This window comes from Protopterus annectens, chromosome 12.part0 (genome assembly GCF_019279795.1).
Source record: "Protopterus annectens isolate FY-2018-M chromosome 12.part0, PAN1.0, whole genome shotgun sequence".
NCBI classification, from domain to species: domain Eukaryota; kingdom Metazoa; phylum Chordata; order Ceratodontiformes; family Protopteridae; genus Protopterus; species Protopterus annectens.
Window position 1 is genome coordinate 1,033,572,059 of NC_056746.1, and position 26,073 is coordinate 1,033,598,131.

At 44.1% G+C, this 26,073-nt stretch overlaps 1 protein-coding gene across 1 annotated transcript in view; it reads right to left on the bottom strand.

The window, feature by feature from the left end:
* The window catches only part of LOC122816247 (aurora kinase A-B-like), a gene marked incomplete in the record, with an annotated part of 544,024 nt that overhangs the window by 318,715 nt on the left and 199,236 nt on the right, over positions 1 to 26,073 (bottom strand). Inside the window, 1 exon segment of the mRNA XM_044088987.1 lies at positions 1,379 to 1,527. Coding sequence (XP_043944922.1) covers positions 1,379 to 1,527 — 149 coding nt within the window.

Consider the following 26,073-nt stretch of genomic DNA (forward strand, 5'->3'; position numbering starts at 1 on the left):
TTTCTTTCCCTGTAAGGGTTTCCTTGGTTTTTTTTTAAGGTTTCTGTTTAGATTTGTTTCTTTGGATCTTTCTTTTCTTTAACCTTTTTTGTCTGAAGGAGAAGTAAAAGGTACTTTGCTTTCAGAGGACATTCTGGACCCTGTCTGAGGGGTGGTAGGCCCTGGAGAATAAGCTTCGCCCTTCAACTGCTCAGAGACAGCACAAATACTACAACTATCCTGTAACTTTGAAGGATGTAGGCAACAAACACAAAGGGAATGGCATCTTGGGGGTTATCTTGTGTCCACAGGCTGAATACATTCACTAGTACTTTTCAGACATGAAAAACTTCCATACTGAAAAACAAACCACTACCACCCACAACTTTTGAATGCAATTGAACAGGCAAAAAATTGGCCACAGCTTACTTGCACACACAATGTACATATAAGCTGTATGCATAAAGACAACACTGTACTAATATCTAGTTTAACTATCTATACTAAACTCTGTGTATAAGAAAGTGAATATATATGAAGTCCGCTAAAAAGTAGTATCACAGCACACTTGAAATATATTTAAAGGAGCTAACAAACCTAACAATCTAAATATACTAAGGTTTAGCTAAAAGCAAAACTATCCTAAGGGTGAAGTAAAGATTTGAATCAAAAACAGCTTTCAATCATGAAAGTGTTGGAGCTCTCGGAAAATGTGTCTGGTCTAACAGGCAGGAAACAAGATCAGAGATAAATCAGCTAGGAGGAGGGAACTGTGGATAGGGGAAGAGTCAGAGGTCTCAGATTCAATACTCTGGTATAAAGCGCCAAGAGGATCTACTTAAAAAAAAAAAGATCAGAACAGACGTTCATTTTCACAACACTGAAAATACTAAAACCTGACATAACCAAATGCCTAAGTTTTCCCATGGTAAGTAAACACTACTTACCCAACATGCCCTTTTCTCCACTGCAGTGAGATCCCAGAGTTTGTATACATAGTTGGGGGGGGGGGGGAGGCATAGCCCCCCCCCCCACCTGGGTGGGTTTTAATTACTTTGGTGCATATTTATTTTAACTTTGGGCAAGTGTTTACTTACCCTTAAGAAAACGTTGGTGTTTGGTTATGTCAGGCTTCTTTATTTTCAGTGTCACAAAAATGATCAGTGTTCTGATCTGGTGCCAAGGTCAGATTAGACATCTCACATGTTGAATCAGATGAAAACAGAATCGGAAAAAATATTGCTGCAGTAATAAGAAATTCTATTTAGACTGGCTGTAAATATGCCATTTATACTTCTGACAACAATACCACCAGCAATGAGCATAAATATTGCTTTATGTCCAACTATTTATTTATTCATATTTAAGTAACTTGCTGCATATATTTCAAAGTTCTTACCTAGAAGATGGAGCATGTACAGACCAGCCAAAATCTGCAATTTTGAGTTCTCCATTTGCACCAAGCAGTAAATTTTCTGGTTTTATATCTCTGTGAATCACATTTTTAGAATGGCAATAAAGAAGAGCATCTGAAAGTTCAGTTATGTACTGTAAGGAAAAGAAAACATTTTACTACCACGTCAATTTCATAAACAATTTAACAAGCTTAAAGTGCAGAAAACTATACACGTTCCCCAAACAAAAAGCATAAGTACTCATTACATCTGTCAGCTGTGAGGGAATCTTCCTACCTCGCATAACTGTTAGGAATTAGTCTCCTATGGCCCCCAGTTCAGTTTTTCCTTGGTTTTGCCATTATGTTAAAAATGGGTGAGAAATCAAGCACTGAAATACAGCGTCTCTGGTCTCTACATGGAAGGATGTCTTAAGCACAGGAGGGTAGTAGTTACATACTCACTGCAGTAGTATCTGTTTGCAAATAAGCAGATGATGATGATAAACTAAAGTTACATACTTACCGTAATGCTAGGTCAGTAGTGTCTTTAGTCCAGTTCAACAAACTGGGTTATTGGATCTGACCTCAACCCCTCCCCACCCCAAGAGCTTGGATCCAGGGCTCTGACTCATCCCCTAGCCATAATCCCCTCTGCCCCCCCCCCCAAGTACTACAGTTTGCTTGCAAATATATCACCCAGAGAGAAAACACAGGTCTAACACACTAGCTAAATTTTGGACATGTGTAACTGAGATAGGCTGTCCAAAAGCCAAGGCCCTTGGACGGATCAAACCATAACAATTTAGGGAGGGGATCGAGGGAGGAATGTTTAACCAGAACAAAAACATGGATCTATCATTAAATAGTCTAAATGAAGAATATTACAGTATGGTGGAGCCAATATATGTACGAGCTCTGGATTGTACATCTATTCTGTAATGCACCAAAGACATAAACTGTAGATAAAGTAGCTGCAGCACAAACCTTAAATGGGAATTCTGGCTAAAAAGGCAGTGGAAGGAGCCACTGCTCTAGCTGAATGAGCCTTTGGTTTGCAAAAGTTAATTCAATTTTGTCAAATAAAAAACTACCATTGGAAAGCCACCTGGACAACATTGGGGACTCCTTGTCCCAGTTTAGTTTCTGAGGACAGACAAGCTGGCCAGACTGATGCCCTTCATCCAGTGAAAATAAATCTGAATTGATAATGTATCTCCAAGTAGACTTGCAGTATATACCCCTTTGTTTTAGAAATTTGGAAAGAACACTGAAACGGATAGGATTAGTTTGCAAAGATATTCGACCTTTATGAAACACAAGGTATGGAAGTTTACAAGTCAGTGAATGTAAATCAGAGATTCTCCTATCAGGTGCAACTACCACCAGAAAGATGGTTTTCCAATTAAGGAATGTTAGAGCCACTAAATAAACGCACTCAAAAGCAGTCCTATTTAAAGTCTGAAGCATAACAGTAATATCCCAAGGGGGAACTGGATACCTCATTGTAGGCCTTGGGAGAAACTTTCACTGCAAAAAGGCTTTGGAATTTTTAAGGAATGGCAGTCTGGTTCTATCCCACATGGAAATTGGACAAGGCTACTAACTGGACTCAGTTGAAAAACTGATGCCTTTCTGAAACTATGCCAATAATCTAAAAGAGGGAAGAGGAGCTGAAAAAGGGTTAAAAACTGTGGAACAGTCTTGTATGATAAAGCTTTTCCATTTGCTAAAGTAAACCTTAAAGGTATTTTTTTTTTTTTGAGAATCAAATCTGAATGACTAAGAGCCTAGCATCGCTACCCACAATTAAAACTAGAGAAAAGTACAGTTGTGTGCACCTAACATAAATGTAGATGTTAAGAGTGTATTCACTGTTGCAGTCATTATATTTGGGTTATCTACCTGCAGGTAGCCCTCAGCCAGCCTGAATATCAAAGTCTTGGGTCCTGCGTCGGATGCGGTCTTCTTCCATGATATCAGGTTGTCAGGGGTATAAAGCATGCAGCCGACACCATTACATCAGTTTTTATTGCCCCACATGTCAGGTGCCCCCCTAATGGGAAGCAATTATATATAAGGTTACACCTCAAACAAAAAGCAAATACACCAGAAAGATGAAATACATTAAACAAGAAGAAAGGTAGAGCCAAGAGAAGTCAGGGGGCTGGAGGGAGGGTAACCAGGACTGCAACAGTGAATACACTAACATCTACATTTATAGTAAGTGTACACAACTGTACTATGTTCTTCATGTTTCACTGCTGCAATCATTACATTTGGATAGATTCCCAAAGCTAAGGGAGTAGGCAGTTAGAGAGCATTAGGACCAGCTATTAAGCCCTGCAAGACTGCAGTGGCAAAACCAGCTCTAGATTTAGAAAAAATAGGCAAGTGGTAATGCTTGGTAAAGGCATGTACAGAGCTCGAGGTAGCAGCAGCCCTGGTGGAATGTAATCTTATCCCCTTGTGGGGTAGGTTTTCCATGGTGCTTATAGCAGAAATGAATGCAATGACCTATCCACTTAGATATGGTTTGCGTTGAAATGACCTTCCACTCTGCCCCTGCAGCAAAGCTAACTAGCAGCTATACAGATATTCTGAGAGGCTTAGTCCTGTCCAAATAAAATCTAAGTTGTCTGCGCACGTCCAAAAAGTGCAGTATTCGTTCTTTGTTCTGTGGATTAGAAAAGGTTGGCAAATGAATGGACTGATTAAGGGCCACACTGGATACCACCTTGGGCATAAAGGAAGGATTGGTGCTGAGGGACACACTGTCTGCATGAAAGATGATGAAGGGCACCACAGCCATGAGGGCCTGTAATTCAGACACTCTTCTGGCTGAAGTGATGGCTAGAAGGAAGGCGGTTTTCCAAGAAAGGAATTTCAACTCTCCAGTTGTAGCTGGCTCAAAAGGAGGTAGAGTGAGCTTTTCCAATACAAAGTTAAGGTCCCAGGCTGGAGTAGGGGGCTCTCCTGTGTAGTCTTAGATTTTTGGCCCCTCTAAGTAATTGTTTCAGCAAGGGAGTGAGAGAAGAGGGGTGGGCTCAGTATTATAATGTGCTGAAATGGCAGAGGCATGAATTTTAATTGATAAGGAAATGCCCTTGTGGAGCACCTCTGTTAAGTATTGAAGAATATGCGGGTAAGCCGGGCACTGTTGTGCCCATCCCATGAGTATGGCTACAGGAACAGTATCTTTTCCACTTTTCAGCATAGGATTTTTTAGTACTAGGCCTCCTTACCTCCAGAACGACATCTGGCACCTGCTTACTGAGGAGTGCTGTTGGAGAACTCGGGTAATTAGCCAGGCTGCAAGGTTCAGGGTTTGAAGCTGAGGGTGCAGAATCTGGCCCACCTGCTGGGACAGCAGGGAAGGGGTCTGAGGCAGGTGCCATGGTTCCAGCAGTGACATACTGCACAAGATGGAGTACCAGTGCTGGCATGGCCAGTCTGGTGCAATCAATATTGTCCTTGATTTGTTCTGTTTGATCTTTAGCATAACTTTCGAGAGGAGAGGCAGAGGGGGAAAGGCATAAACAGAGAGGCTTTCCAAGGTGAAGGACAGGGCATCCACTTTACAAGCTTGTCTGTGGGGGATCCTTGTGCAGAATTTTTCCAGTTGGTAGTTCTGAGGGGAGGCAAACAGGTCTATCTCTGGGATCCCCCATTAGTTTCTCAAAATGTAGAATATCATTGGTTCCATTTTCCAGTCGGGTGGGTCCATGAGATTTCTGCTTAGGTCGTCTGCCAGTGAATTTAGCTTGCCTGGCAGGAATTGAGCTTGTAGGTGCACTTGGTAGCTCGAGGCTGTGTTCCACAGAGCCATGGCTAGTCTGCAGTGAGAGTACAAGTGGGTTCCCCCCCCCCGCTTGTTTATGTACCACTTAACAGTGGTGTTGTCTATCTTAACCAATAATTGTCCTGGAAGAATGTGGTCCTTGAAGGCTGTCAGAGAATTCTGTAAAGCTAACATTTCCTTTTGATTGATATGCAGGTGCATTTGACTCTGGTTCCATTTGCCCTGAATGCACTGCCCTGCCAAGTGAGCCCCCCCATACATAGTCTGATGCATCTGTTATGGTTTGAGCGGCAGGGGGTAGAGTGAATGGCAGTCCCTTGTTGTGGTAAAAGGCCTCTGCCCAACAAAGGAACTCTTGTCTTTATACAAGGAATGATAGGAATCATTGATTCCAGGTCCTGAGAATGTTGACACCATAAGCTTTTTAGCTTCTATTGTAGTTTCCTCAAATGCAATCTTGCATATGGAATTAGAATGCAAGAGGCCATGAATCCCAGGGCTTGCAGGATTTTCCTTGCAGATAGCGGGGTCTTTGTGGCCAGTAGTTTGAAGTAGGCTGTCAAACTGTTTCTCTGGCTTGAGGTAAGCCATCTGCGAAGTTGTGTTCAAGCTTGTTCCCAGGAATACAATTTGTTGGCAGGCTACTAGATGAGATTTTGTTTCGCTTATGGTGTACCCCAGTGAGGTTAGCAGTTTCTTTACAAATACCAGATGATTTAGTAGCATGTGCTGGCTTTCTGCCTTACTTAAACAATCGTCCAGGTATGGGTATATTTAAATATTTCTATGCCTGCAGAATGCAATGACTGGAGCTAGGCACTTAGTGAATACCCTGGGTGCAGTAGATAAGCCAAGGGGAAGTGCAGAGAACTGATAGTGCATGTAGCCTGCTCTGAAGTGTAGGTATTTCCTGCAAGATTCCCTTATTGGAATGTGCAGGTAAGCTTCCTTTATGTCCAAGGTTGCCAACCAGGCATCTTTGCCTAGCATGGGAAGCAGCTGATTAAGAGTTAGCATTTTGAAATTTTGGGACTACCAAAAATGCGTTTAGAATAGAGAGGTCCAGGATAGGATGCCAGGAGCTGTCTTTTCTGGGTACCAGGAAAAGACTTGAATAAAAACCTTGCCCCCTTTCTTCTGCTGGGACAGGTTGAATAGCCCTGATACTTAGAGAACCTGCTGTTGAGCCTCTTCCCACTGATTGGGGGTAAGTCTGGCCAACTGTTTGGGATTTTTAAGGTATGGTAAGGTGTGTAAGTGGAACCTGTATCCTTGGGAAACTATTTAAAACCCATTTGTCCTGGGTAATGAGTTCCCAGTTTTTTTGCATGAAGGGCAATCTCCCCCCCCTAAGGCAGCAGGCAGTTGAGCAGGGCTTGGAAGGTTTAAGGTTAAGTAATTGTGACATTTTTCCATAGAGGGGTGTCTCACTACTTCCAGCTTTAGAAGTGGGAGCCCCCCACTGCTTAGGCCTGTGAGTACCGTGAGACTGTAGCCTAGGTGGTCTGCTGTTCCCGGGTTTGGACTGAAGGCCTGGAAGACAGGAAAGGACCAATTCTTAGGCCAATGCCTACTAAATCTGGGAGGCTGTACTTGCAGGAAATCTTTAACAGTTTGCATAGATTTAGCTTTTTCCTCCCTCTTTTTAAGTACTACTACTGCTTTGTGGCCAAACATGTGGTCTTGGTTTAAGGGTGCATCCAGTAATTTAGCTTTAACATTAAGCCAAGCATGCCTTCTAAGAACAGACCCAATGACAGCAGCCCTGCAAGATGCTTCTAAAGAGTCAAAAACCACATTGCAAAGTATGTTTACCAACTTGTTCAGCAGAATGCATTAAATCCTGTAATTCTTCAATTTCAGCACAGTCAAGAATCAACATCATTTTCTGTTTAAGTAGTCCAATAATATGCTGCTGATACTTTAACATATGAAACTGGTAGTTTAAGGCCCTAATGGCCAAAGTAGCAGAAGTGTGTACCTTCTTACCCCATCTGTCCAGGGCACTGGAATCTCTATCCGATGGGGTAGGGTTTTTGGCAGTAGTAGCCTTAATGCCTTTAGGTCCCTGTGAAATGGTCTCTGGGTCCACAGTAGGATTCTTGAAGAGGAACTTGAGTCAGGTACTTTAATACCAGTCAGGCTTCCTGGGAGCCAGAGGTAAAGTGTCCGGGGCCAGGCTAGATTCCAAGAAGGCATCATCTACAATGTCCAGGACAGAAGGGATAGCTAAAGGCCTGTGTTGAGGGAGGAGTAAGAATTCCCCAAGCCTCTTTTTGGGGTCAGAGTAATCCAGGCTTTGCCAGCGGAAATGCTCCCCAAGAGTGTGCAAGGTTTCATCAAAAGAAAAATCTTCTGGAAGGGAAGCAGAAGGTATGGAGTCCTTTGCATCAGAATCCTCATAGGTAGACAAGGGTAAATCCTGGTAATCAGAAGAAATAGAAATTTCAGAATCCTGATCAGAAGAATCAGAAGAAAAATCAGTTCTAGGTCTCTTAGAGGGTAAAGGCTGGCTTCCACTTATTAAAGTAATAAGGTAGTCAGCCATTCTTATTTGTTTTTTAGGCATATGAGCCTGACCATGCAGTTGGGACTTCGGTTTCCTAGACATGGGTCGAGTTTTAGGCCTTGAAGTAGATGGCGTCTGTTTGAAATTCAAGTCAGTAGGCCTGAATACACCCTCAGAAGCCAGTGCCCTGCACAGTGGCTCCGGACCCATCCAAGGTAGAGACATCCACAGGTTCCATAGTTGAAGCGTCTCGTGGCATACTGGACTCTGAATGGGTCTCAGTAGAGGCCTGAGAATCTGAAGTAGCGGGCATCATGGGCTGCGAAAGCACCTCACTGAGTACTGGAGAACTGGCGACTAGCTTAACGGAAGTGTCATCAGCAGCTTTGGACCTATGTGGTCTGCCTGTCTATCTTTACATTTTTTCGGAATGTCAGTAGTCAGATGGCTTACCGAAGCCATTTCTGGATAATTAAACAGAGTACTAAAATAGTTTGATGCAAAAATGAACAGACGACTAATAGTTAGAGGATTGAATAAGGCACAAAACCAACAGAGGGACGTCGTGGTCTGGGCCTAAGCAAGGAATGCAGTACGAATGAAAATCTGAGGTATTTGCTTTCCACAGGTAATACAATTGTTAACTTTTACTGACATTGGTTTAGAAGAAAAAGGATCCCCAACGGGGTACTTAGCTTTTTTGAAGACTTTGGTTCTGAAACTTGAAAACAAAAATTTCAGGAGTCTGCTGACCAGCACTTGCAAACTGATTCTGCTTCGGGCACCGCACAGCAAGAAAGACTGATGTAATGGCGTCGGCTGCATGGTTCATACCCCTGACGACCTGATGTCATGGAAGAAGGGACAGCATCCGACGCAGGACCAAAGACTTTGATATTCAGGCTGGTTGAGGGCTACCTGCAGGCAGATAAACCAAATGTAATGACTGCAACAGTGAAATACGAAGAACATCCATGCAGTCAAATTTCAGGGTTAAGTCTTAGTGAAGCTGACTATATGGGTGATGCAGGAAATCTAGACATGGGTCCAATACCCATGGAATATACTTCAGAATTGGCCAGATAATGAGGAACCAAACATGCCAGGGCTAGAAGGGGGCAATGAGAATAGCCTTGGTGTTAGCATTTCCGAAATGCTATCAGACAGAGTGGAAATGCATTAAGGAGACCCACAGGCCAGCTGCAGACTACAAAATACCTCAAATTGTCCCTGTTGAGTCAGGGACAAGTAACTGCTTTGTTTAGATAAGTAAAAAGACAGTGGCAAGATTGGTCTCAGCAACTGAAAATCAGTCTCACTGTTGACTGATGAACCACTCATGGGGCAGAATAGACATGTTCAGTTTGTCTGAACACTGGAAATCCCAGGGATGTGCACTGAGACTAGAAAGCATTGGGAAGACACTGCTACACTTATGGGTCCCCAGCATAGGGGATATGAACAGGCTCCTCTCAGTTTGTTGATATACCAGACTACCACCAAGTTGTCTGGAGGGAAATCACACCTTCAGGAAAGTAAGTCCTGAAATGTTGGCAATGCTAGGACTGCCCTCATCTCAAGGGCACTGATGTGATGACTGGCATCAGTCTATGACCACGATTAACTATCTTCCCCAGAAGGGAAGCATCTGTGGTCATGGCAGCTAGTAGAAGTGGTAGGAAGAGTGGTCAAAATCCCATGACATTATGGGTGCAGTCAAAGAAGTGTATTGGTGCATAAAAGGGGTGAGACATCAAGGACCACTGAGCTGAAAGTGTACGCTGCAGCAAAACTCATGTAAAATCTTGCCCAAGGCACTACAGTGATCGTAGCAGCAAGTCTCACTTGGGGGGTGAAGTAGCTTTGAAGCCATCTAATGTAGGCATAGGATTTTAGAGGCAGAAAATGTGGATCAAGCAGTCCCTGCACTGAAATAGATCCCTCACTGATGTGGTGAAGAGCCAATTGTTCAAACAGGGAACACGTGGAATCCCTGAAGAATAAGATACGTTGCCACAACTGACATGCATTTAATGATCACCCAGGGGGCTGTATGGAGGCCAAGACAGTACTCTGGAAAAAAATTCCTGGCTCCTAACCAGAAACAGAATCCTCCTGAACTAAATTTACTTTCTTGATATGACCATGTATGTCCTGGAGATCAACCACATCCAGTCTTCCTTAAAGATAGACTAGACTGAACCAGGACCATTCATCTGTTTTATGAACCAGTTGAGGTAACTAGAGTCCCCCCAACCTTTTTTTGAACCAAAACAAACCTCTAATAGACTCTGGATCCTTGCTGGTCTGGTAGGACCTCCTGGATGACTTTCTAGCAGCTTTGCTAGTTCTGCTGCTGCAAATTATATTTGACATGGTAGAAAGTACAGTTTTGTACCTACCATAAATGTAGATGTTAGAGTGCTAATACAGCTGCAGTCATAACAGATGGGTTCCCCTGCAGTCAGGCGGGTCCTCGGTCGGCCGAATTCCAAAGTCTAGGTCCGGCATCAGTTGTCGTCACCTCTTCCCGGACGTCAGTGCGATAGGGGTATAAAGGAACCAGCCGACACAATTTTCTTCAGTTTTTCTTGCCCCAGATGTCAGGTGCCCCCAAAAGGAAGGCAATACATAAATGTGTGTAATAATGCAGTGCAATATAATCAAAATACAGTAGTTGCAAGCAAATACATCATAAATGAATACCCCAATCAGGTTGTATGAGGATGTGTTAACCTATAGGCCTGTCCCAAGAGGGGAAGGAGGGAGGGAAACCTGGACTGCAGCTGTATTAGCACTAACACCTACATTTATGGTAGGTACAAAACTGTACTATGTTCATCGTGCATACAGCTGCAGTCATAACAGATGGGTAGAATCCTAAAGCTAAGAAAGGGGTGGTAGGCACTAGGTGGAACTAGGAGGAGCCAAAATGCCCTGCAAGACTGCAGTAGCAAAGCCTGCTCTAGATTTGGAGTATAATGGTAGGTTGTAGTGCTTGGAGAAGGTATGCACAGAACTCCAAGTGGCCGCTTCCAAAATATCCTTGGTAGGAACTCCTCTGAGGAAGGCTGCAGAGGTGGCTGTGGCCCTGGTGGAATGAGTTCTATTGCCTGTAGGTACAGTTTTGCCATGAAAGGAATAGCAAAAGCATATGCAGTGGGCTATCCATTTTGAGATAGTCTGTTTGGAAATTGGCTTTCCTTGAGTTCCTACCGCATAGGCCACAATGAGCTGCTCTGATTTTCTAAAAGGCTTTGTTCTGTCCAAATAACGCAGTTGTCTGTGGATGTCCAAGGAACGTAGTAATCTCTCCCCTTTGTTTTGAGGATTAGGATAAAAAGTAGGTAAATGTATGGCCTGATTTAAAGCTACCCTGGATACCACTTTAGGCATAAAGGACAGGTTGGTTCGTAAGGAAACTCTGTCCTGATGGAAGAAGATCAAGCAAAAAGAACCAGTAGACCCAAAGGCGGCTTGCGTTTCTGAAGTAAATCCAAGTGTTGAAAAAAGCCCTCATGGGGCTTCTATCGTAATAAATCCAATTTATTGTAAAAGAAAACTTGAAGCGCTAAAATAAAAATACACTTTTCATCGCCGTGTAGTAAGCAACTTCCTCAGAAGACAACTGATGGAAGATAAAAGGCTGGACAGCCATGAGAGCCTGTAGTTCTCAAACTCTACGAGCTGAGGTGATAACCAGAAGGAAAGCTGTTTTCCAGGACAAATATTGCAAATCTGATGAGGCAGCTGGGCTCAAAGGGAGGCAAGGTCAGTTTTTCCAGAATGAAATTAAGATCCCAAGCAGATATTGGTGGTTTCCTTGGAGGTCTTAAATTCTTAGCCCCTCTGAGGAACTGTCTTGAGAGGGTGAGAGAATAAAGGTGGATCAGTGTTGTATTCTGCAGAAATGGCTGAGGCATGGATTTTGATGGAGGAGAAAGTCCACTGCTTAGCAGTTCAGACAAATATTGTAGTATTTGAGGTAAAATCACTTTTCCAGGATCCTGGCCCTTTTTCTCATTCCAGACAAAAACGTTTCCATTTTGCGGAGTAAGCTTTTCTAGTTGATGGCCTTCTGGCCTCCAAAATGACATCCTGCACCTCCTTGGAGAGTAGGGCCTGTTGTGATGCCAAGGAATCTTCCATACGGCTAGATTGAGTGTTTTTAGCTGGCTGTGAAGAGTTTTGAAGCTGTGCTGAGTCAGAAGAGGCATTAGAGGCAGGGTCCATGGTGGGGAATGCGTCAGGCTCCTCAGAAGTGGGTACCAGTGTTGCCTTGGCCAGTTCGGAGCAATGTGAATCATCTTTGGTCTGTCTGCTCTGGTCTTCAATAGAACTTTGGGCAGCAGAGGAAGAGGTGGGAAGGCATAAACTGTCATTGATGTCCAACTGAAAGAGAGCGTCCACTCTCCAGGCCTTTGGATGGAAGATCCTTGAGCAGAATTTTGTCAATTGATGATTTTTGTGGGAGGCAAAGAGATCTATGTCTGGCCTTCCCCATTCTTGGATTATTTCTGTAAAAACTTTTGGATGCAATTTCCATTCGTGTGGATCTGTCATATTCCTGCTTAGGTTGTCTGCTAGCGTGTTTTCCTTGCCTGGCAAGTACTGTGCTTGTAGTTCCATTTGTAAGTCCATGGCCATGTTCCAAAGTGACATGGCCAGTCTGCATAGGGGGTAAGAATGTGTTCCTCCCTGTTTATGTACCACATAACTGTGGTGTTGTCTGTTCTTATCAATAGTTGACCTGGTTGTAGAAGGTCCTTGAAAGCTAGCATTTATTACTGTTAGCATTTCTTTTTGATTGATGTGAAGGTGCTTTTCTTTTTGGGACCATTTACCCTGAATGCACCGATCTGTCATGTGCGCCCCCCCAGGCGTAGTCCGAGGCGTCTGTTGTGATGACTTGATTTGCTTGAGGCTTGCTGAATGGAAGACCTGTGTTTGTTTGACATGCTTGAGCCCACCACAGAAATTCCTTTTGCAGACATGGAATTAGTGGTATTATTGTTTCCAAACTGTGGCTGTGTTGAGACCATATGTTTTTCAGGTACCATTGTAGTTTCCTCATATGCAGCTTTGCACATCGGATTAGTAAGATGCAAGATGCCATGAATCCCAGAGCCTGCAGGATTTTCCTTGCAGTCAGCCTGGTGCAATTTGCTAGTGTTCTGAAGTACTGAATTAGTTGCCCCTGCTTCTCTGGCATGAGGTAGGCCATCTGGGTGTTTGTCCAAATTGGCACCCAGGAAAATTATCTTCCGAGCGGGTATTAGCCTTGATTTCTTTTAGTTGACTGTGCATCCCAGAGAGTTCAATAACATTATTACATAAGCCAGATGTTTCAGAAGAATGTGCTTGCTGTCCGCTTGGATCAGGCAGTCGTCCAAATAGGGGTATATTTGTATCCCTTGAAGTCTGCAGTAGGCAATTACTGATGCCAGGCATTTTGTGAATACTCTGGGCGCAGTAGATAAGCCAGAGGGCAATGCAGAGAATTGATAATGGGTTGAACCTGCAAGAAATCTGAGGTACCTTCTACAATTTTGTCTGATTGGGACATGCAGGTATGCCTCCTTGAGGTCCAATGTTACCAGCCAAGACTCCTTGCCCAGCATGGGAAGAAGTTGCTGTAGAGTGAGCATCTTGAATTTTGATGCAGTAGAAATGTGTTTAGGATGGATAGATCCAAAATAGGTCTCCAATCTTTTCCCTTCCTTGGCACCAGAAATAGCCTAGAATAAAAACCTTGACCTTGTTCGTGCGTAGGTACCTCTTGAATAGCTTTCATGTTTATGAGATCTGTAATTTGCCTTTGTGCCTCTGCCCTTTGATTGTGTGGCAGGTTTGGCATGCCTCTCATTTTTGGAAGGGTGTGAAAATGGAATTTGTAGCCTCTGTTTATAATGTTCAGGATCCATTTGTCCTTTGTGACAATATGCCATTTTTTTGAAAATAATGCTAGCTTTCCTCCTAAGGGGGCTGCCATTTGAGACCTGGTTGGCATGCAAAGGGGAAAATCATTGGGTTTGCTTTCTGAAAGATTACGAGTTGTCCTCACCACCTCTTTGTGTAGGAGTTTGCCATTGTCTGCCTCTAAACGATCCTTGGGATTGTCCTCTGCCCCTCGGGCGCCTGTATCTGCCTCTTTGGGAGTCTGTCTGTGGCAGGAAAGGACCAGTTTTTGGAAGGGCAATTTCTACTAAAACGTGGGGGTTGAACCTGTAGAAATTCTTTCACAGTTTGCATTGATTTAGCCTTTTCCTCCATTTTCCTTAATACCTCCTCAGCATTAGCACCAAATAGTACATCCTTTTGAAGAGGGGCGTCTAGTAATTTAGCTTTGACATGATCAGGCAAGGCTTGTTCCTTGAGCCAGGCATGCCTACGTATGACTGATCCTGTAACAGCAGCTCTACATGAGGCCTCTAGAGCATCAAAACAACATTGTAAGGTATGCTTACCCACTTGTCCTGCACTATGCATCAAATCCTGCAACTCCTTCAAGTCTGGTTGTTCAGGTTGTAACATTTTACTTTTCAATTGTGATGACAAAAACTGTTGGTATTTTAGCATATAAAACTGACAGTTTAAGGCCCTCATGGATAAGGTAGCAGAGGTATATACCTTTTTTCCCCACCTTTCTAAGGATCTGGAATCTCTCTCGGAAGGCAATGGATTTTTAGCAATGGAGGCCTTAACTCCCTTGGGGCCCTGTGAGATGGTTTCTGGGTCAGCAGCATGGCTTTTGTATAGAAATTGGTGCGAGTCAGAAACACTGTAGTACCTGTCAGGCTTAACTGGAGCAGGAGGTAGAGAGTCCGGGTTAAGGCAGGCCTCAGAGTAAACATCATCTAGGATGTCCAAGACAGGAGGTATAGCCAGAGGCCTGTACTGAGGTAGCAAGAGAAATTCCCTGAGCCTTTTCTTGGAATCTGAATAATCCTGGCCTTCCCAGTGGAAATGTTCCCTTAAGGTATGCAAAGTTTCCCCAAATGAGTAATCCTCAGGGGGGATACAGAAGGGATGGACTCCTCCGCATCAGAGTCTTCAAAAGGGGAATAAGAAAGTTCCTGATCATCAGAGTGCTCTGAAATAATGGAGCCCTGATCAGAGGAGGGGGAATCTTCCTCCACTCTGGGCCTTTTGTCCGGTGGGGGCCGAGAACCTCTGATAAGAGTAATTAAATCCTCAGCCATTTTAAGCATCTGTTTCTTAGGCATGGGGCCTGGAGATGGGCCCTGTGTAGCTTGTCTCAGAGTGCATGGTTGCTTTAGACTTTGTGAAAGCCTTGATGGAGAAAGAGGAAGGTCTGAAGACACATTGAGTGGAGGTGGACCTGTCCACATTCTGAGTTTCAACGCCAAGAGTGGCTTCGGTATCTGTAGTCGGGGTGTGGGCCGAGGAGCCTGCGACCTCGGGCACAGGAGACACCGTCAAAGAAGTGTTGTCTGTAGTCAGGGGCTGCGTAGGTGCCTCGCTGAGAACCGGACCACATGTAGTCGGCTTTGGCATGGTGTCAGTAGAGGCCACGGACCTAGTGTGTCGTTCCTTGTCTGCGTTTTTTAGACAAAACCGTAGTCGGAGTATCCGACAACATAGTATAATTAAATGCTTTCCCAAAATAATGCTGGGTGAACTCCGCCCGACGCTTAATAGTGCATTTGTTGAATGTAGCACAAAAGCGACAGACCGAGACGTCGTGGTCTGGGCCTAAACAAGGTATACAGAGGGAATGAAAATCCTTATGCGGTATTTGCTTCCCACAAGAAATACAATTATTAACTTTGTCTGACATCGGTCAGAGGCAAGAAAAGTTTCCCCAATGGGGTGCTTAGCTTTTAAGAAGACTTCGGTTTCCAAATTTTCGTAATCTCAGGAGCTGGCCGACCGGCACTTGCTAACTGCTTCTGCTTCGGGCACCGCGTGGCAAGAAAGGCTGAAGAAAATGGCGTTGGCTGGTTCCTTTATACCCCTGTCGCACTGACGTCGGGGAAGAGGCAACGACAACCGACACTGGACCTAGACTTTGGAATTCAGCCGACAGAGGACCCGCCTGACGGCAGGAGAACCCATCTGTTATGACTGCAGCTGTATGCACGATGAACATCATCAAGAAATCCTCTTCCTCTTCTGGGGGTGGGGGTGGGGGGAACAAAGTTTTTTTTTTTTTTTTTTTTAAACAGCCTACACACATTTCAGTTCCTCAGTCCTGGGCTGCTTGTAGCTAAAGAACTACTGCTTGGTTTTGTAATGCAATACTTAGAAAATGCTAAGTGAAACAATTGTCTTAATAGTATTCTCTTTTTCTAGCTTAACACTTCTTGGGAAGGGGCCCCACCTACCAAGTCCTATTTAACAACTGCCCCTTGTAATCCTCATTGAAGGGATGGATCCTTAATGAAGGCAAGTAGGGAGGCACACATTAATAGCACCTGTAGGTGCATGAGCAGGATCATGGATGGCCACTGAATCAGCCTACTCAATCTTCCCTTGAGGGATCTCATCCACGTTAGTAAACATTCTCCATGTGCTTGACAATATATCCCTAGGGTCACAGCATACATACTTGTTAAATGTCCCTTATATCAAAGGTGGAGGGGTCATGTACTTCATCCCCAACTCGGGTCTCCTTATTAGAACATTTTTAGTCTTTATTCTAATTTAGAACTACTAACTGCATACAGGTACACAGCTGGATCTGAAAACAGATTCTTCAATCTCCTGCACCATTAGGAGCTACAGACACAATTAAATCTTGTAGTGCTCTATGTGAAGTGCTCAAGTCTTAAAGTCACCACAAAGCAGACATCAACTGGACTAGAGCACAAGTCTTATGAATCTCATCACTGGTTTCGTAAAGGGGGTATTTTGCTTACAAAAGCCAGGTTGACCTGTCTAGATCAAAATCAGAAGTATAAGAAAAAATAAATTAATCTCCTGAAAAAAGGGGTCGGTCTTCTTGGCTGATGAAGCAGCATCTTAAGGGGAAGGTTTTGGTGTGGGAGAAGTGGGGATATAATTCCCTTGTCAAATCAAAGGAAGTGTGTGTCTGTGTGATATTCTAGAGGTGGAAAGGCACCGAGATGGAAGAAATTTTCCTACAGATTCTACAGAACTAGAAAGAACTCTAAAAAGACCAGTCTTAAGTGAGTTGCGTGACTGATGACTGTGAATATCTGAGAACTAGCATCTGTCACTGGTATGGTAACATCTGCTATGAAGGCCTACCCTTACTGCTAATTTCTAATGTCACTATCTGCTTCTGGAAAGGTTAAAAGGAGGTAGGGAAAGGAAAGTACAGTTGTGTACACTTACCATAAATGCAGATGTTAGAGTGTATTCACTGTTGCAGTCATTACACTTGGGTAATCTGCTGGCAGATTGCCCTCAGTCGGCCTGATTATCTTGGGTCCTGCGTCGGTTGCTGTCCCTTCTTCCATGCCGTCGGTTGTCAGGGGTATAAAACATGCAGCTGAAGCCATTACATCAGTTTTTCTTGCCCCAGATGTCAGGTGCCCCCCAAAAGGGGAAGAAAATAAAATTAAACACACAAAAATATACCTCCAACCAAAAGCAAATACACCAAAAAGGCTTTAAGGATAGTAAAAGAAAGTAGAGGTATAGCAAGAGAAAAACAGGGGGCTGGAGGAAGGGTAACCAGGACTGCAACAGTGAATACACTCTAACATCTACATTTATGGCAAGTGTACACAACTGTACTATGTTCGTGTTTCACTGTTGCAGTCATTACATTTGGGTAGATTCCCAAAGTTATGGTTGGGAGGATGGATTTATACAGCATTAGGACCAGCTCTAAGGCCCTGCAAAACAGCAGTGGCAAAGCCAGCTCTAGATTTAGAAAAAAGTGGTAAATGATAATGTTTGGTGAAAGTATGAACTGAACTTCAGGTAATAGCTTCTAGAATATCCCTGGTAGGAACACCTCTGAGAAAGGCTGCAGAAGTAGATGCAGCCCTGGTGGAATGAGGTCCGATACCCTGGGGCATAGATTTTCCATGGTGCTTATAGCAGAAATGAATGCAATGGCTTATCCATTTAGAAATGGTTTGTTTAGAAATAGCCTTCCCCTCTGCCCCTGCAGCAAATGCTACCAGCAGTTCAGATTTTCTTCGAGATTTAGACCTGTCCAAGTAGAATCTAAGTTGCCTGTGCACATCCAATGAATGCAGAATCCTCTCCCCCTCGTTCTGTGGATTGGGAAAGAAAGTTGGCAAATGAATGGACTGATTAAGAGACACACTGGATACCACTTTGGGCATGAAGGATGGATTGGTCCTGAGTGACACCCTGTCTGTATGAAAGACGATAAAAAGGCTCCACTGCCATAAGGGTCTGTAATTCAGATATCCTTCTAGCTGAAGTGATTGCTAAAAGGAAGGCTGTTTTCCAAGAAAGAAATTTTAAGTCTGCAGTAGCAGCTGGCTCGAAAGGAGGTAGAGTGAGTTTCTCCAATACAAAGTTAAGGTCCCAGGCAGGGGTTGGAGCTCTCCTGGGTGGTCTCCTCGAGGTACTGCTTGAGCAGAGGATGAAAGAAGAGGGGAGGCTCCGTGTTATAATGAGCTGAAATGGCTAAGGCGTGGATTTTAATGGAGGAAAAAGACAGGCCCTTGTGAAGCATCTCAGTTAAGTATTGCAAAATCTGAGGTAAATTGGGCGCTGCTGTGCTCATCCCTTCAGATTGATTCCAGGCACAGAATCTTTTCCATTTGTCAGCATAAGATTTTCTAGTATTAGGTCTTCTTTCCTCCAAGAAGACATCCATCACAGGTTTGCTGAGGGATGCTAATGGTGAAATTAAGTGATTAGCCAAGCTGCAAGTTTCAATGTTGGGAGCTGAGTGCAGAATTTGGTTCTCCTGCTGAGACAGTAAGGAAGGAGTCGGCAGCAGGTGCCATAGAGAAATTTTCTGACACACTGCGCATGAGTGGGTACCAGTGTTGGCGTGGCCAGTCTGGAGCAATCAAAATCATTTTTAGTTTGTCCCATTTGACAATTAGCAGAACTTTGGAGAGCAGAGACAGAGGGGAGAAAAGGCGTAGACTGATAGGTTTTTCCAGCTGAAGGACAGAGCATCCACTTTCCAGGCTTTTTTTGAGAGTTCTTGTGCAAAATTTGTCCAACTGGTAGTTCTGGAGGGAGGGAAATAGATCTATGTCTGGGCTCCCCCATTTGCTTGTCAACATGTTGAAAATCCATGGTTCCAGTTTCCATTCGCGTGGGTCCATGAGATTTCTGCTTATTTCGTCTGCCAGTATATTCAGTTTTCTTGGCAGGAATTGAGCTTGTAGTTGCACTTGGTAGCTCAAGGCAGTGTTCCACAATGCCATGGCTAGTCTGCAGAGGGGGTAGGAATGTATACCCCCCTGCTTGTTTATATACCACATAACAGCGGTGTTGTCCGTCTTTACCATTAGCTGTCCTAGATGAATGTAGTCCTTGAAGGCTGTCAGAGCATTCTGTACAGCTAACATTTCTTTTTGATTGATATGTAGGTGCATTTGATTTGGGGTCCATTTGCCCTGAATGCACTTGCCTGCCAGATGAGCCCCCCATGCATAGTCTGAAGAGTCTGTAGTTAGGGTTTGGATGGCAGGGGGTACTGTGAATGGCAGTCCCTTGTTTTGGTGGCAGGCCTCTGCCCACCACAGGAACTCTAGGCATAGGCAAGGTATGATAGGAATTAGTTTCCAAGCTGTGAAAAAAGTTGACTCAACTGTTTCCAAGCTGTGATAATGTTGACTCCATAAACTTGTTAAGTACCACTTTCCTCATATGTAGTCTTGCATATGGAATTAGAAGAATGCAGGAGGCCATGAACCCCAAGGCTTGCAGTATTTGTCTTGCAGATATAGCAGGGTTTTTGTGGCCACTCGTTTGAAGTTACCAAATGAATTTGCTTTTCTGGTGTGAGGAAAGCCATCTGGGCAGTTGGATTCAAGCCTGCACCCAGGAATGTAATCTGTTGAGAGGGTACCAGTTGTGATTTCTTTTCGTTTATGGTGTATCGTAGACAAGTTAGAACCCTTTTTACAAACGCCAGATGTTTTATAAGTATGGCCTGGTTTTCTGCCTGAATTAGACAATCGTCCAGGTATGGATATATTTGACTATTTCTTTGCCTGCAAAATGCAATTACTGCAGCCAGGCACTTTGTGAATACACTGGACACAGTAGACAAGCCAAAGGACAGTGCAGAGAACTGAATGCAAGTAGCCTGCTTTGAAGCATAGGTATCTTCTGCAAGATTCCCCGATTGGAATATGCAGGTAAGCTTCTTTTAAATCTAGAGTTGCCAACCAGACATCCTTGCCTAGCACAGGAAGTAACTGAACAGTGAACATCTTGAATTTTGGAATGTCCAGAAAGGTGTTTAGAGTAGACAGGTTCAGAATTGGACGCCATGATTTGTCTTTTCTGGGTACCAGGAAAAGTCTGGAATAGAAACCTTGTCCCTTTTCCTCTTCTGGTACTGGCTGAAAAGCCCCCATGTTTAAGAGGGAAAGCACTTGTTTCTGAGCCTCTGCTCACTGATTTGGGGGCAGGTCTGGCTACCCGTTTGGAGTTGGCAATGTGTGGAAATGAAATCTGTATCCCTGGGACACTATTTAAAACCCATTTGTCCTGGGTTAGGAGTTCCCAGTTTTTTGCATGAAGAGCAATCTTTTCCCCCCCAAAGGGATGGCTGAAAGGTAAGTGCTTGGTAATTTTAAAGGAAAGTCATTGAGACCGTTTACCATAGGATGGTGTCTCTGTTATTTCCAGAGTTGTCTCTGTTATTTCCAGAGTTGTAAGTGGAAGCACCCCATTGTTTAGTTCCGAGAGTCCCTTGGGACTGAAACCTGGTGCTTTTGGTGGTGTGACTGGGTTTGGCTTGAGTGGGTCTGGAAGGAGCTGGAAAGGACCAGTTCTTAGTAGGCCAGTGCCTACTAAATCTTGGAGGTTGCACTTGTAAGAAATCTTTCACAGTTTGCATAGATTTAGATTTATCTTCCATCTTTTTTAGAACTTCTTTAAATCAGGATCGCCTATTTGACAATAAGGCTAAAGGAGCATCCAACAATTTTGCTTTAACATGATCAGGCAGAGATTGCTCCTTAAGCAAAGCGTGGCTAAGCACAGACCCAGTAACAGCAGCCCTGCAAGAGGTTTCTAAAGAATAAAAACCACATTGCAAGGTATGTTTTCCAGCTTGTACAGCTGAATGCAATAAATCCTGTAAATCTTTATTTTCCACACAGGCAGAAATCAACATAATTTTCTGTTTAAGCAGTCCCATGATATGCTGTTGATATTTTAGCATATGAAATTGACAGTTAAAAGCCCTGATTGCCAAGGTTGCAGAAGTATAAACCTATTTACCCCATCTATCCAGCGCCCTGGAATCTATCAGAAGGGGTAGGATTTTTTAGCAGTAGAAGCCTTAATGCCCTTGGGCCCCCTGAGAAATGGTTTCTGGGCCCACTACAGGATTTTTGAAAAGGAACTTGTGGGACTCAGGAACCTAGTAGTATCTGCCAGGTTTACTAGGAGCCGGAGGCAGGGAATCAGAAGCCATACTGGAATCCGAAAACACATCAACAATGTCTAGTACAGGAGGGATAGCCAAAGGCCTATGCTGGGGTAGAAGGAAATCCCTAAGCCTCTGTTTAGATTCAGAAAATTCCTGACTTTCCCAGTGGAAATGCTCCCTTAAGATATGCAAAGTTTCCCCAAAAGAAAAGTCCTTGGGGGGGGGGGGGGCAGAGGGAATGCAATTCTCTGCATCAGAATCCTCATAAGTAGGTATGGACAAATCTAGGTCATTAGAAGAGTCTGAAGAAAAAGAGTCCTGATCAGAAGATTCATAGTCAAGCTCAGCCCTAGGCCTCTTAGAGGGGGGAGGGTTGACTAACCCCGATTAGAGTAATTAGATCTTCAGCCATTTTGAGCGTTTGTTTTTTAGGCATAGGAGCCTGAACATGTGGCCTGGGCATCAGTTTTTTAGACAGATTGAGATTTAGACCTTAGTATTGAAGGTGGAGTCTGTTTAATATGCAAGTCTGTAGGCCTGAATACACCCTCAGAAGCTGGTGCCTGCACAGCAGCTCCGGACCCATCCAAGGTAGAGAAATCCACAGGTTCCATAGGTGAAGCATCTCACGGCATACTGAACTCCGAATGGGTCTCAGTAGAGGCCTGCGAATCAGAAGTAGCGTGCATCAGGGGCTGCGAAAGCGCCTCGCTGAGTACCGGCAAACTAGCTTAGGAGAAGCATCGTCGGCAGTTTTGGACCTCAACGACCTGTCTTGTCTTTTTCTTTGCGTTTTTTTGGAATTCCAGTAGTTGGATGGCTAACTGACGTCATTTCTGAATAACTAAATCAAGAACAGAAATATTTAGAGGCAAAAATGTACAGATGATGGATAGTGCGCTGATTAAATAAAGCACAAAACAGACAGCAAGGTACGTTGTGGTCAGGGCCTAGGCAAGGAATACAGTACAAAATGAAAATCGTTATGAGGTATTTGCTTCCCACAAGTAATGCAATTAACTTTTACTGACATTGGAAAGGAGCAAGAAAAAGTTTCCCCAATGGGGTACTTAGCTTTAAGTTGAAGACTTCGGTTCTGAAACTCGAAAACGAAAATTTCAGGAGTCGGCCGACCGGCACTTGCGAACTGCTTCTGCTTCGGGTACCCACACAGCAAGAAAGACTGATGTAATGGCGTCGGCTGCATGTTTTATACCCCTGACGACCTGACGTCATGGAAAAAGGGACAGCAACCAACGCAGGACCCAAGACTTAGTTAATCAGGCCGAATGAGGGCAACCTGCCGGCAGATTACCCAAATGTAATGACTGCAACAGTGAAACACGAAGAACATCTGGGAGGCAGTGAGCCGCATCTCTATGGAGCTACAGCCTACAAACCAGATGGGTTTAGCGGCCAAGACCTCAAGCACCCTAACAATGAATCTAACAGTAACGTTTCTGTTCCAGGGAGGAGTTCCATCTTTATAGGACTTTTTTTTTTTTTTTTTGCAATTTACTAATGGATGGCTTACCTGCAGGACCCAGAGCTCCCCATCCCCACTAAAAAAACTCAGATTCACTGTACCAAGTGGAGCTTTGTAACCAAAATCAAAAGTGCTTTCAAGTAAAAATCTAGTAGGTGACAATAAGTGTGGCAATCCCGCAGAGAACTCAAGACTTCCAAAGGCACAGCTGACAATTTCTGGAGCAGAGATCAGTCTCAGCAAAATCCTCCAAATCCAAAGACAACAATCTAATTTTTGCAGCCCTAAGTTTTCTTCTTACAATACTGGATTGAGGCTTCCACTGAAAGAATCCCAAATGCCCCATTTTTCACCATCCCTGGGACAAGATCCAGCCCATTCATTCCCCATCAGGGGCAAGATCCTTACATAGGACTATTGCCTTAATCTGCGAACAGATTGGCTCATTTGTTCCTTTCTCAGAGGGGATGTTCTGGTGCCAAACAAACCTCTTCATCTGCATGATGGTCCTCCTACCACTCATCTCTGTGGCAGTACATAGTTATGCTGAATACTACTGCTCTAGAGAGCTCTGTGTGTGTGCCTATGCACTGCTGTGACAACCAGCCTTTGGTTAACAGCCACCAAACCCAACAACTATTAGCAGTACCCAACCCCCCCCCCGGGTCTATGACACAGCAAGTCAACCCTCCCACCCCCATCCCCATAGGACGGGCAAGCCAACAACAGCGGCTCATTCCTACTTTCCCCTGCTTCAAGTTTAGAGACAGAATTGATACGTGGACAGGCATGTATAAAATTCTGTCAAAAGTGTATGTGTGCCTGTGTGTGTAAAGAGGATGCATGAGCAGACATGCTGAAATGGCCAAAAGATAAACCTTGACAGAAGGCCAGAGGATAAAGACGCTCTAAACTCAAAAGAGTCATGTTTCTTAATATGGTAACTACAAAATATTTGCATAGGCTAATATGTAGGAATTTCTAGGATTGGTCTGCCTCCTACAAGACTTGCTGCATGCCCACAAAAAGATGCTTAAAAGGTGTAAAACAGTATTTCATCCAGGCAGTGCATGCAAGCAGTTTCTAGGTGAGGAGTATCGAACAGTCCTGGTCTTGTGTGATAGTCGAATCTGAGAGTAAGCCTGGGGCAGTTGTCCATGACCATTTCTATAAGGCAGCACCGGTTAGCTAGGATGCAACTATTCCCAGCTCCACAAAGTCTATTCTTCAAATTTTCCCTTGAAACTAGACAAACTTTCAACTTAAGCACTCAAACCATTTACATCTCATCTGGTACTTGCTCAAAACTCATAGCAAGCACTAATAAAACCTTAGCAACAGACCCCCCCCCCATACTGTAGAGAAGGACAAGGCTCTCTATTCGACCTTACCAGCCAATCAGTAAAACAGTTCACTGTACCTATCCCAGGCATGTCCAAAGGGCAGTTTCAGGTGTACTCTCCAGTCCAACTGGTGAATCTGGGCATTTTGAGGCAATGTTACAATCGCCTCATGTACACTTCCACCAAACACTAATACATGCGAGAGATGAAATTATACAGCCAAACTGGAGGCCAAGCTCTCAACCCAAGACTGGACCAGGCAGTCAAGAGGAGAAGGGAATTACTTGCATCACACCACCAGTCTCACATAGACCTATGAAACCAGCATCGGCAAAAACACACAAATACACGAAAACATACTCAGAGGCTCTAAATAAAAATTTATAAAAGCAACAGAGACCTCTAAAGCAGACATCCACGCAACCTCTACCCCCCCCCCCCAACACAAACCATGAAACACATACTTCACAAAACCAGTTGGCCACTCAATCATAGCCCTCAAGGCAAAATAACATACCCAACACACTAGTAATAGGTGACTCTATAGTCAGGCACACAGACGTCCCACTCACTAGGCTGAACAAGGAGAAGGTTATTGTTAGCTGCCTGTCAGGTGCCAGGATCCACCACATAACAAGCACTCAGGTCACTCCAGAACAAGTACAAATATGACTCCATTATTTTCCATGTTGGTGTGAATGACCTGAGCCGTACCTCCCTGGACTACATGAAGAGACATGGAGGAGCTCTCTGATCACATAGCCCAGGCCGGTATGACCCTGAGTAGCAACTTGCACTCACGAAGAAAGATACCACGGTAGAGAAAAATGTCAACAATTGGCTACGTTTCTGGTGTCATTCAAAGGGGATCCAGTGTCTGTCAGCCTGGGATGACATGCGCGGCAAGCCACTCCGCTTCGCTAGAGATGGCTTGCACCAGTCACCATTAGGCTTTTGAATACTGGCCAAGGCTCTTTACATCCTCATAGTGCCTTTTTTAGGCAAGGCTCAAAAGACAAACCCACTACCGTAAATAGCACAAGTAACAAAAAACTGAGAGTAATGCTACTCAATGCCAGAAGTCTAAACCTCAAAATGCATGCACTCGAGGCACTCCTCAGTATGGAGAAAATCGATATAGGTGCAGTAAAAGAAACCTGGTTTAAGGCTCCAGAGAGCACCCCAGCACAACCAGGCTACAACTCATACCATACATTTCAGCCACAAAACCCATAGTGAAATACAAAAGACAGGGGAGTATCCATATTAATCAAGGATACCCACACCTCCAGGTTAGTGGCACAGCACGTTGCTTCAGAGATCATCCACGTGCAACAAACAAGGAAAACTTTTAGTTATGTACTTACCATAACTTTAGATGTTTGGGATCCATCTCGCCTACATTCTGTACTGATGGGCTCGGAGCCGATCCCTCGGCTCCGACTCGGCACGCTATGCCATAGAGCGAGGCCTCTTATTATTGGCTGAGCTATTTCTTATCCCAGGATGCACCACCACTAATCCCCCAGATCTTGTTTGTCCGCATTCATGCACACATGCACAACTTGTTTATATAACATTGTTAGATGTTTCAAGATGAAACAGGATTCGGACCTTCTGATATCCTCTGATCTCCAAGGAAGGGGGAAGGAGGGTGGGTTATTAGGAATGTAGGCGAGATGGATCCCAAACATCTAGTACATAACTAAAAGATGTTGTGTGATCCTATCTCGCCTACATTCTGTACTGATGGGACAGCGTCCCTAGCACCTAAATCCTGGGTGGCTCATTGGAAAACACTCCTGAGCACTGTGGAACCAAATGAAGCTCGTCCTCTAGATGCCACATCCAATCTGTAGTGGGAAATGAAAGTGTGCAGGGAAGACCATGTAGCCGCAGCACAAATGTCACCAATGGCAAGCTTAGAATGAAATGCTATCGAAGTAGCCATAGCCCTTGTAGAATGAGCTTTGACAGAGGTGGTAAGCTCTTTGTTAGAATAAGAATAAGCTGAGTAATACAGT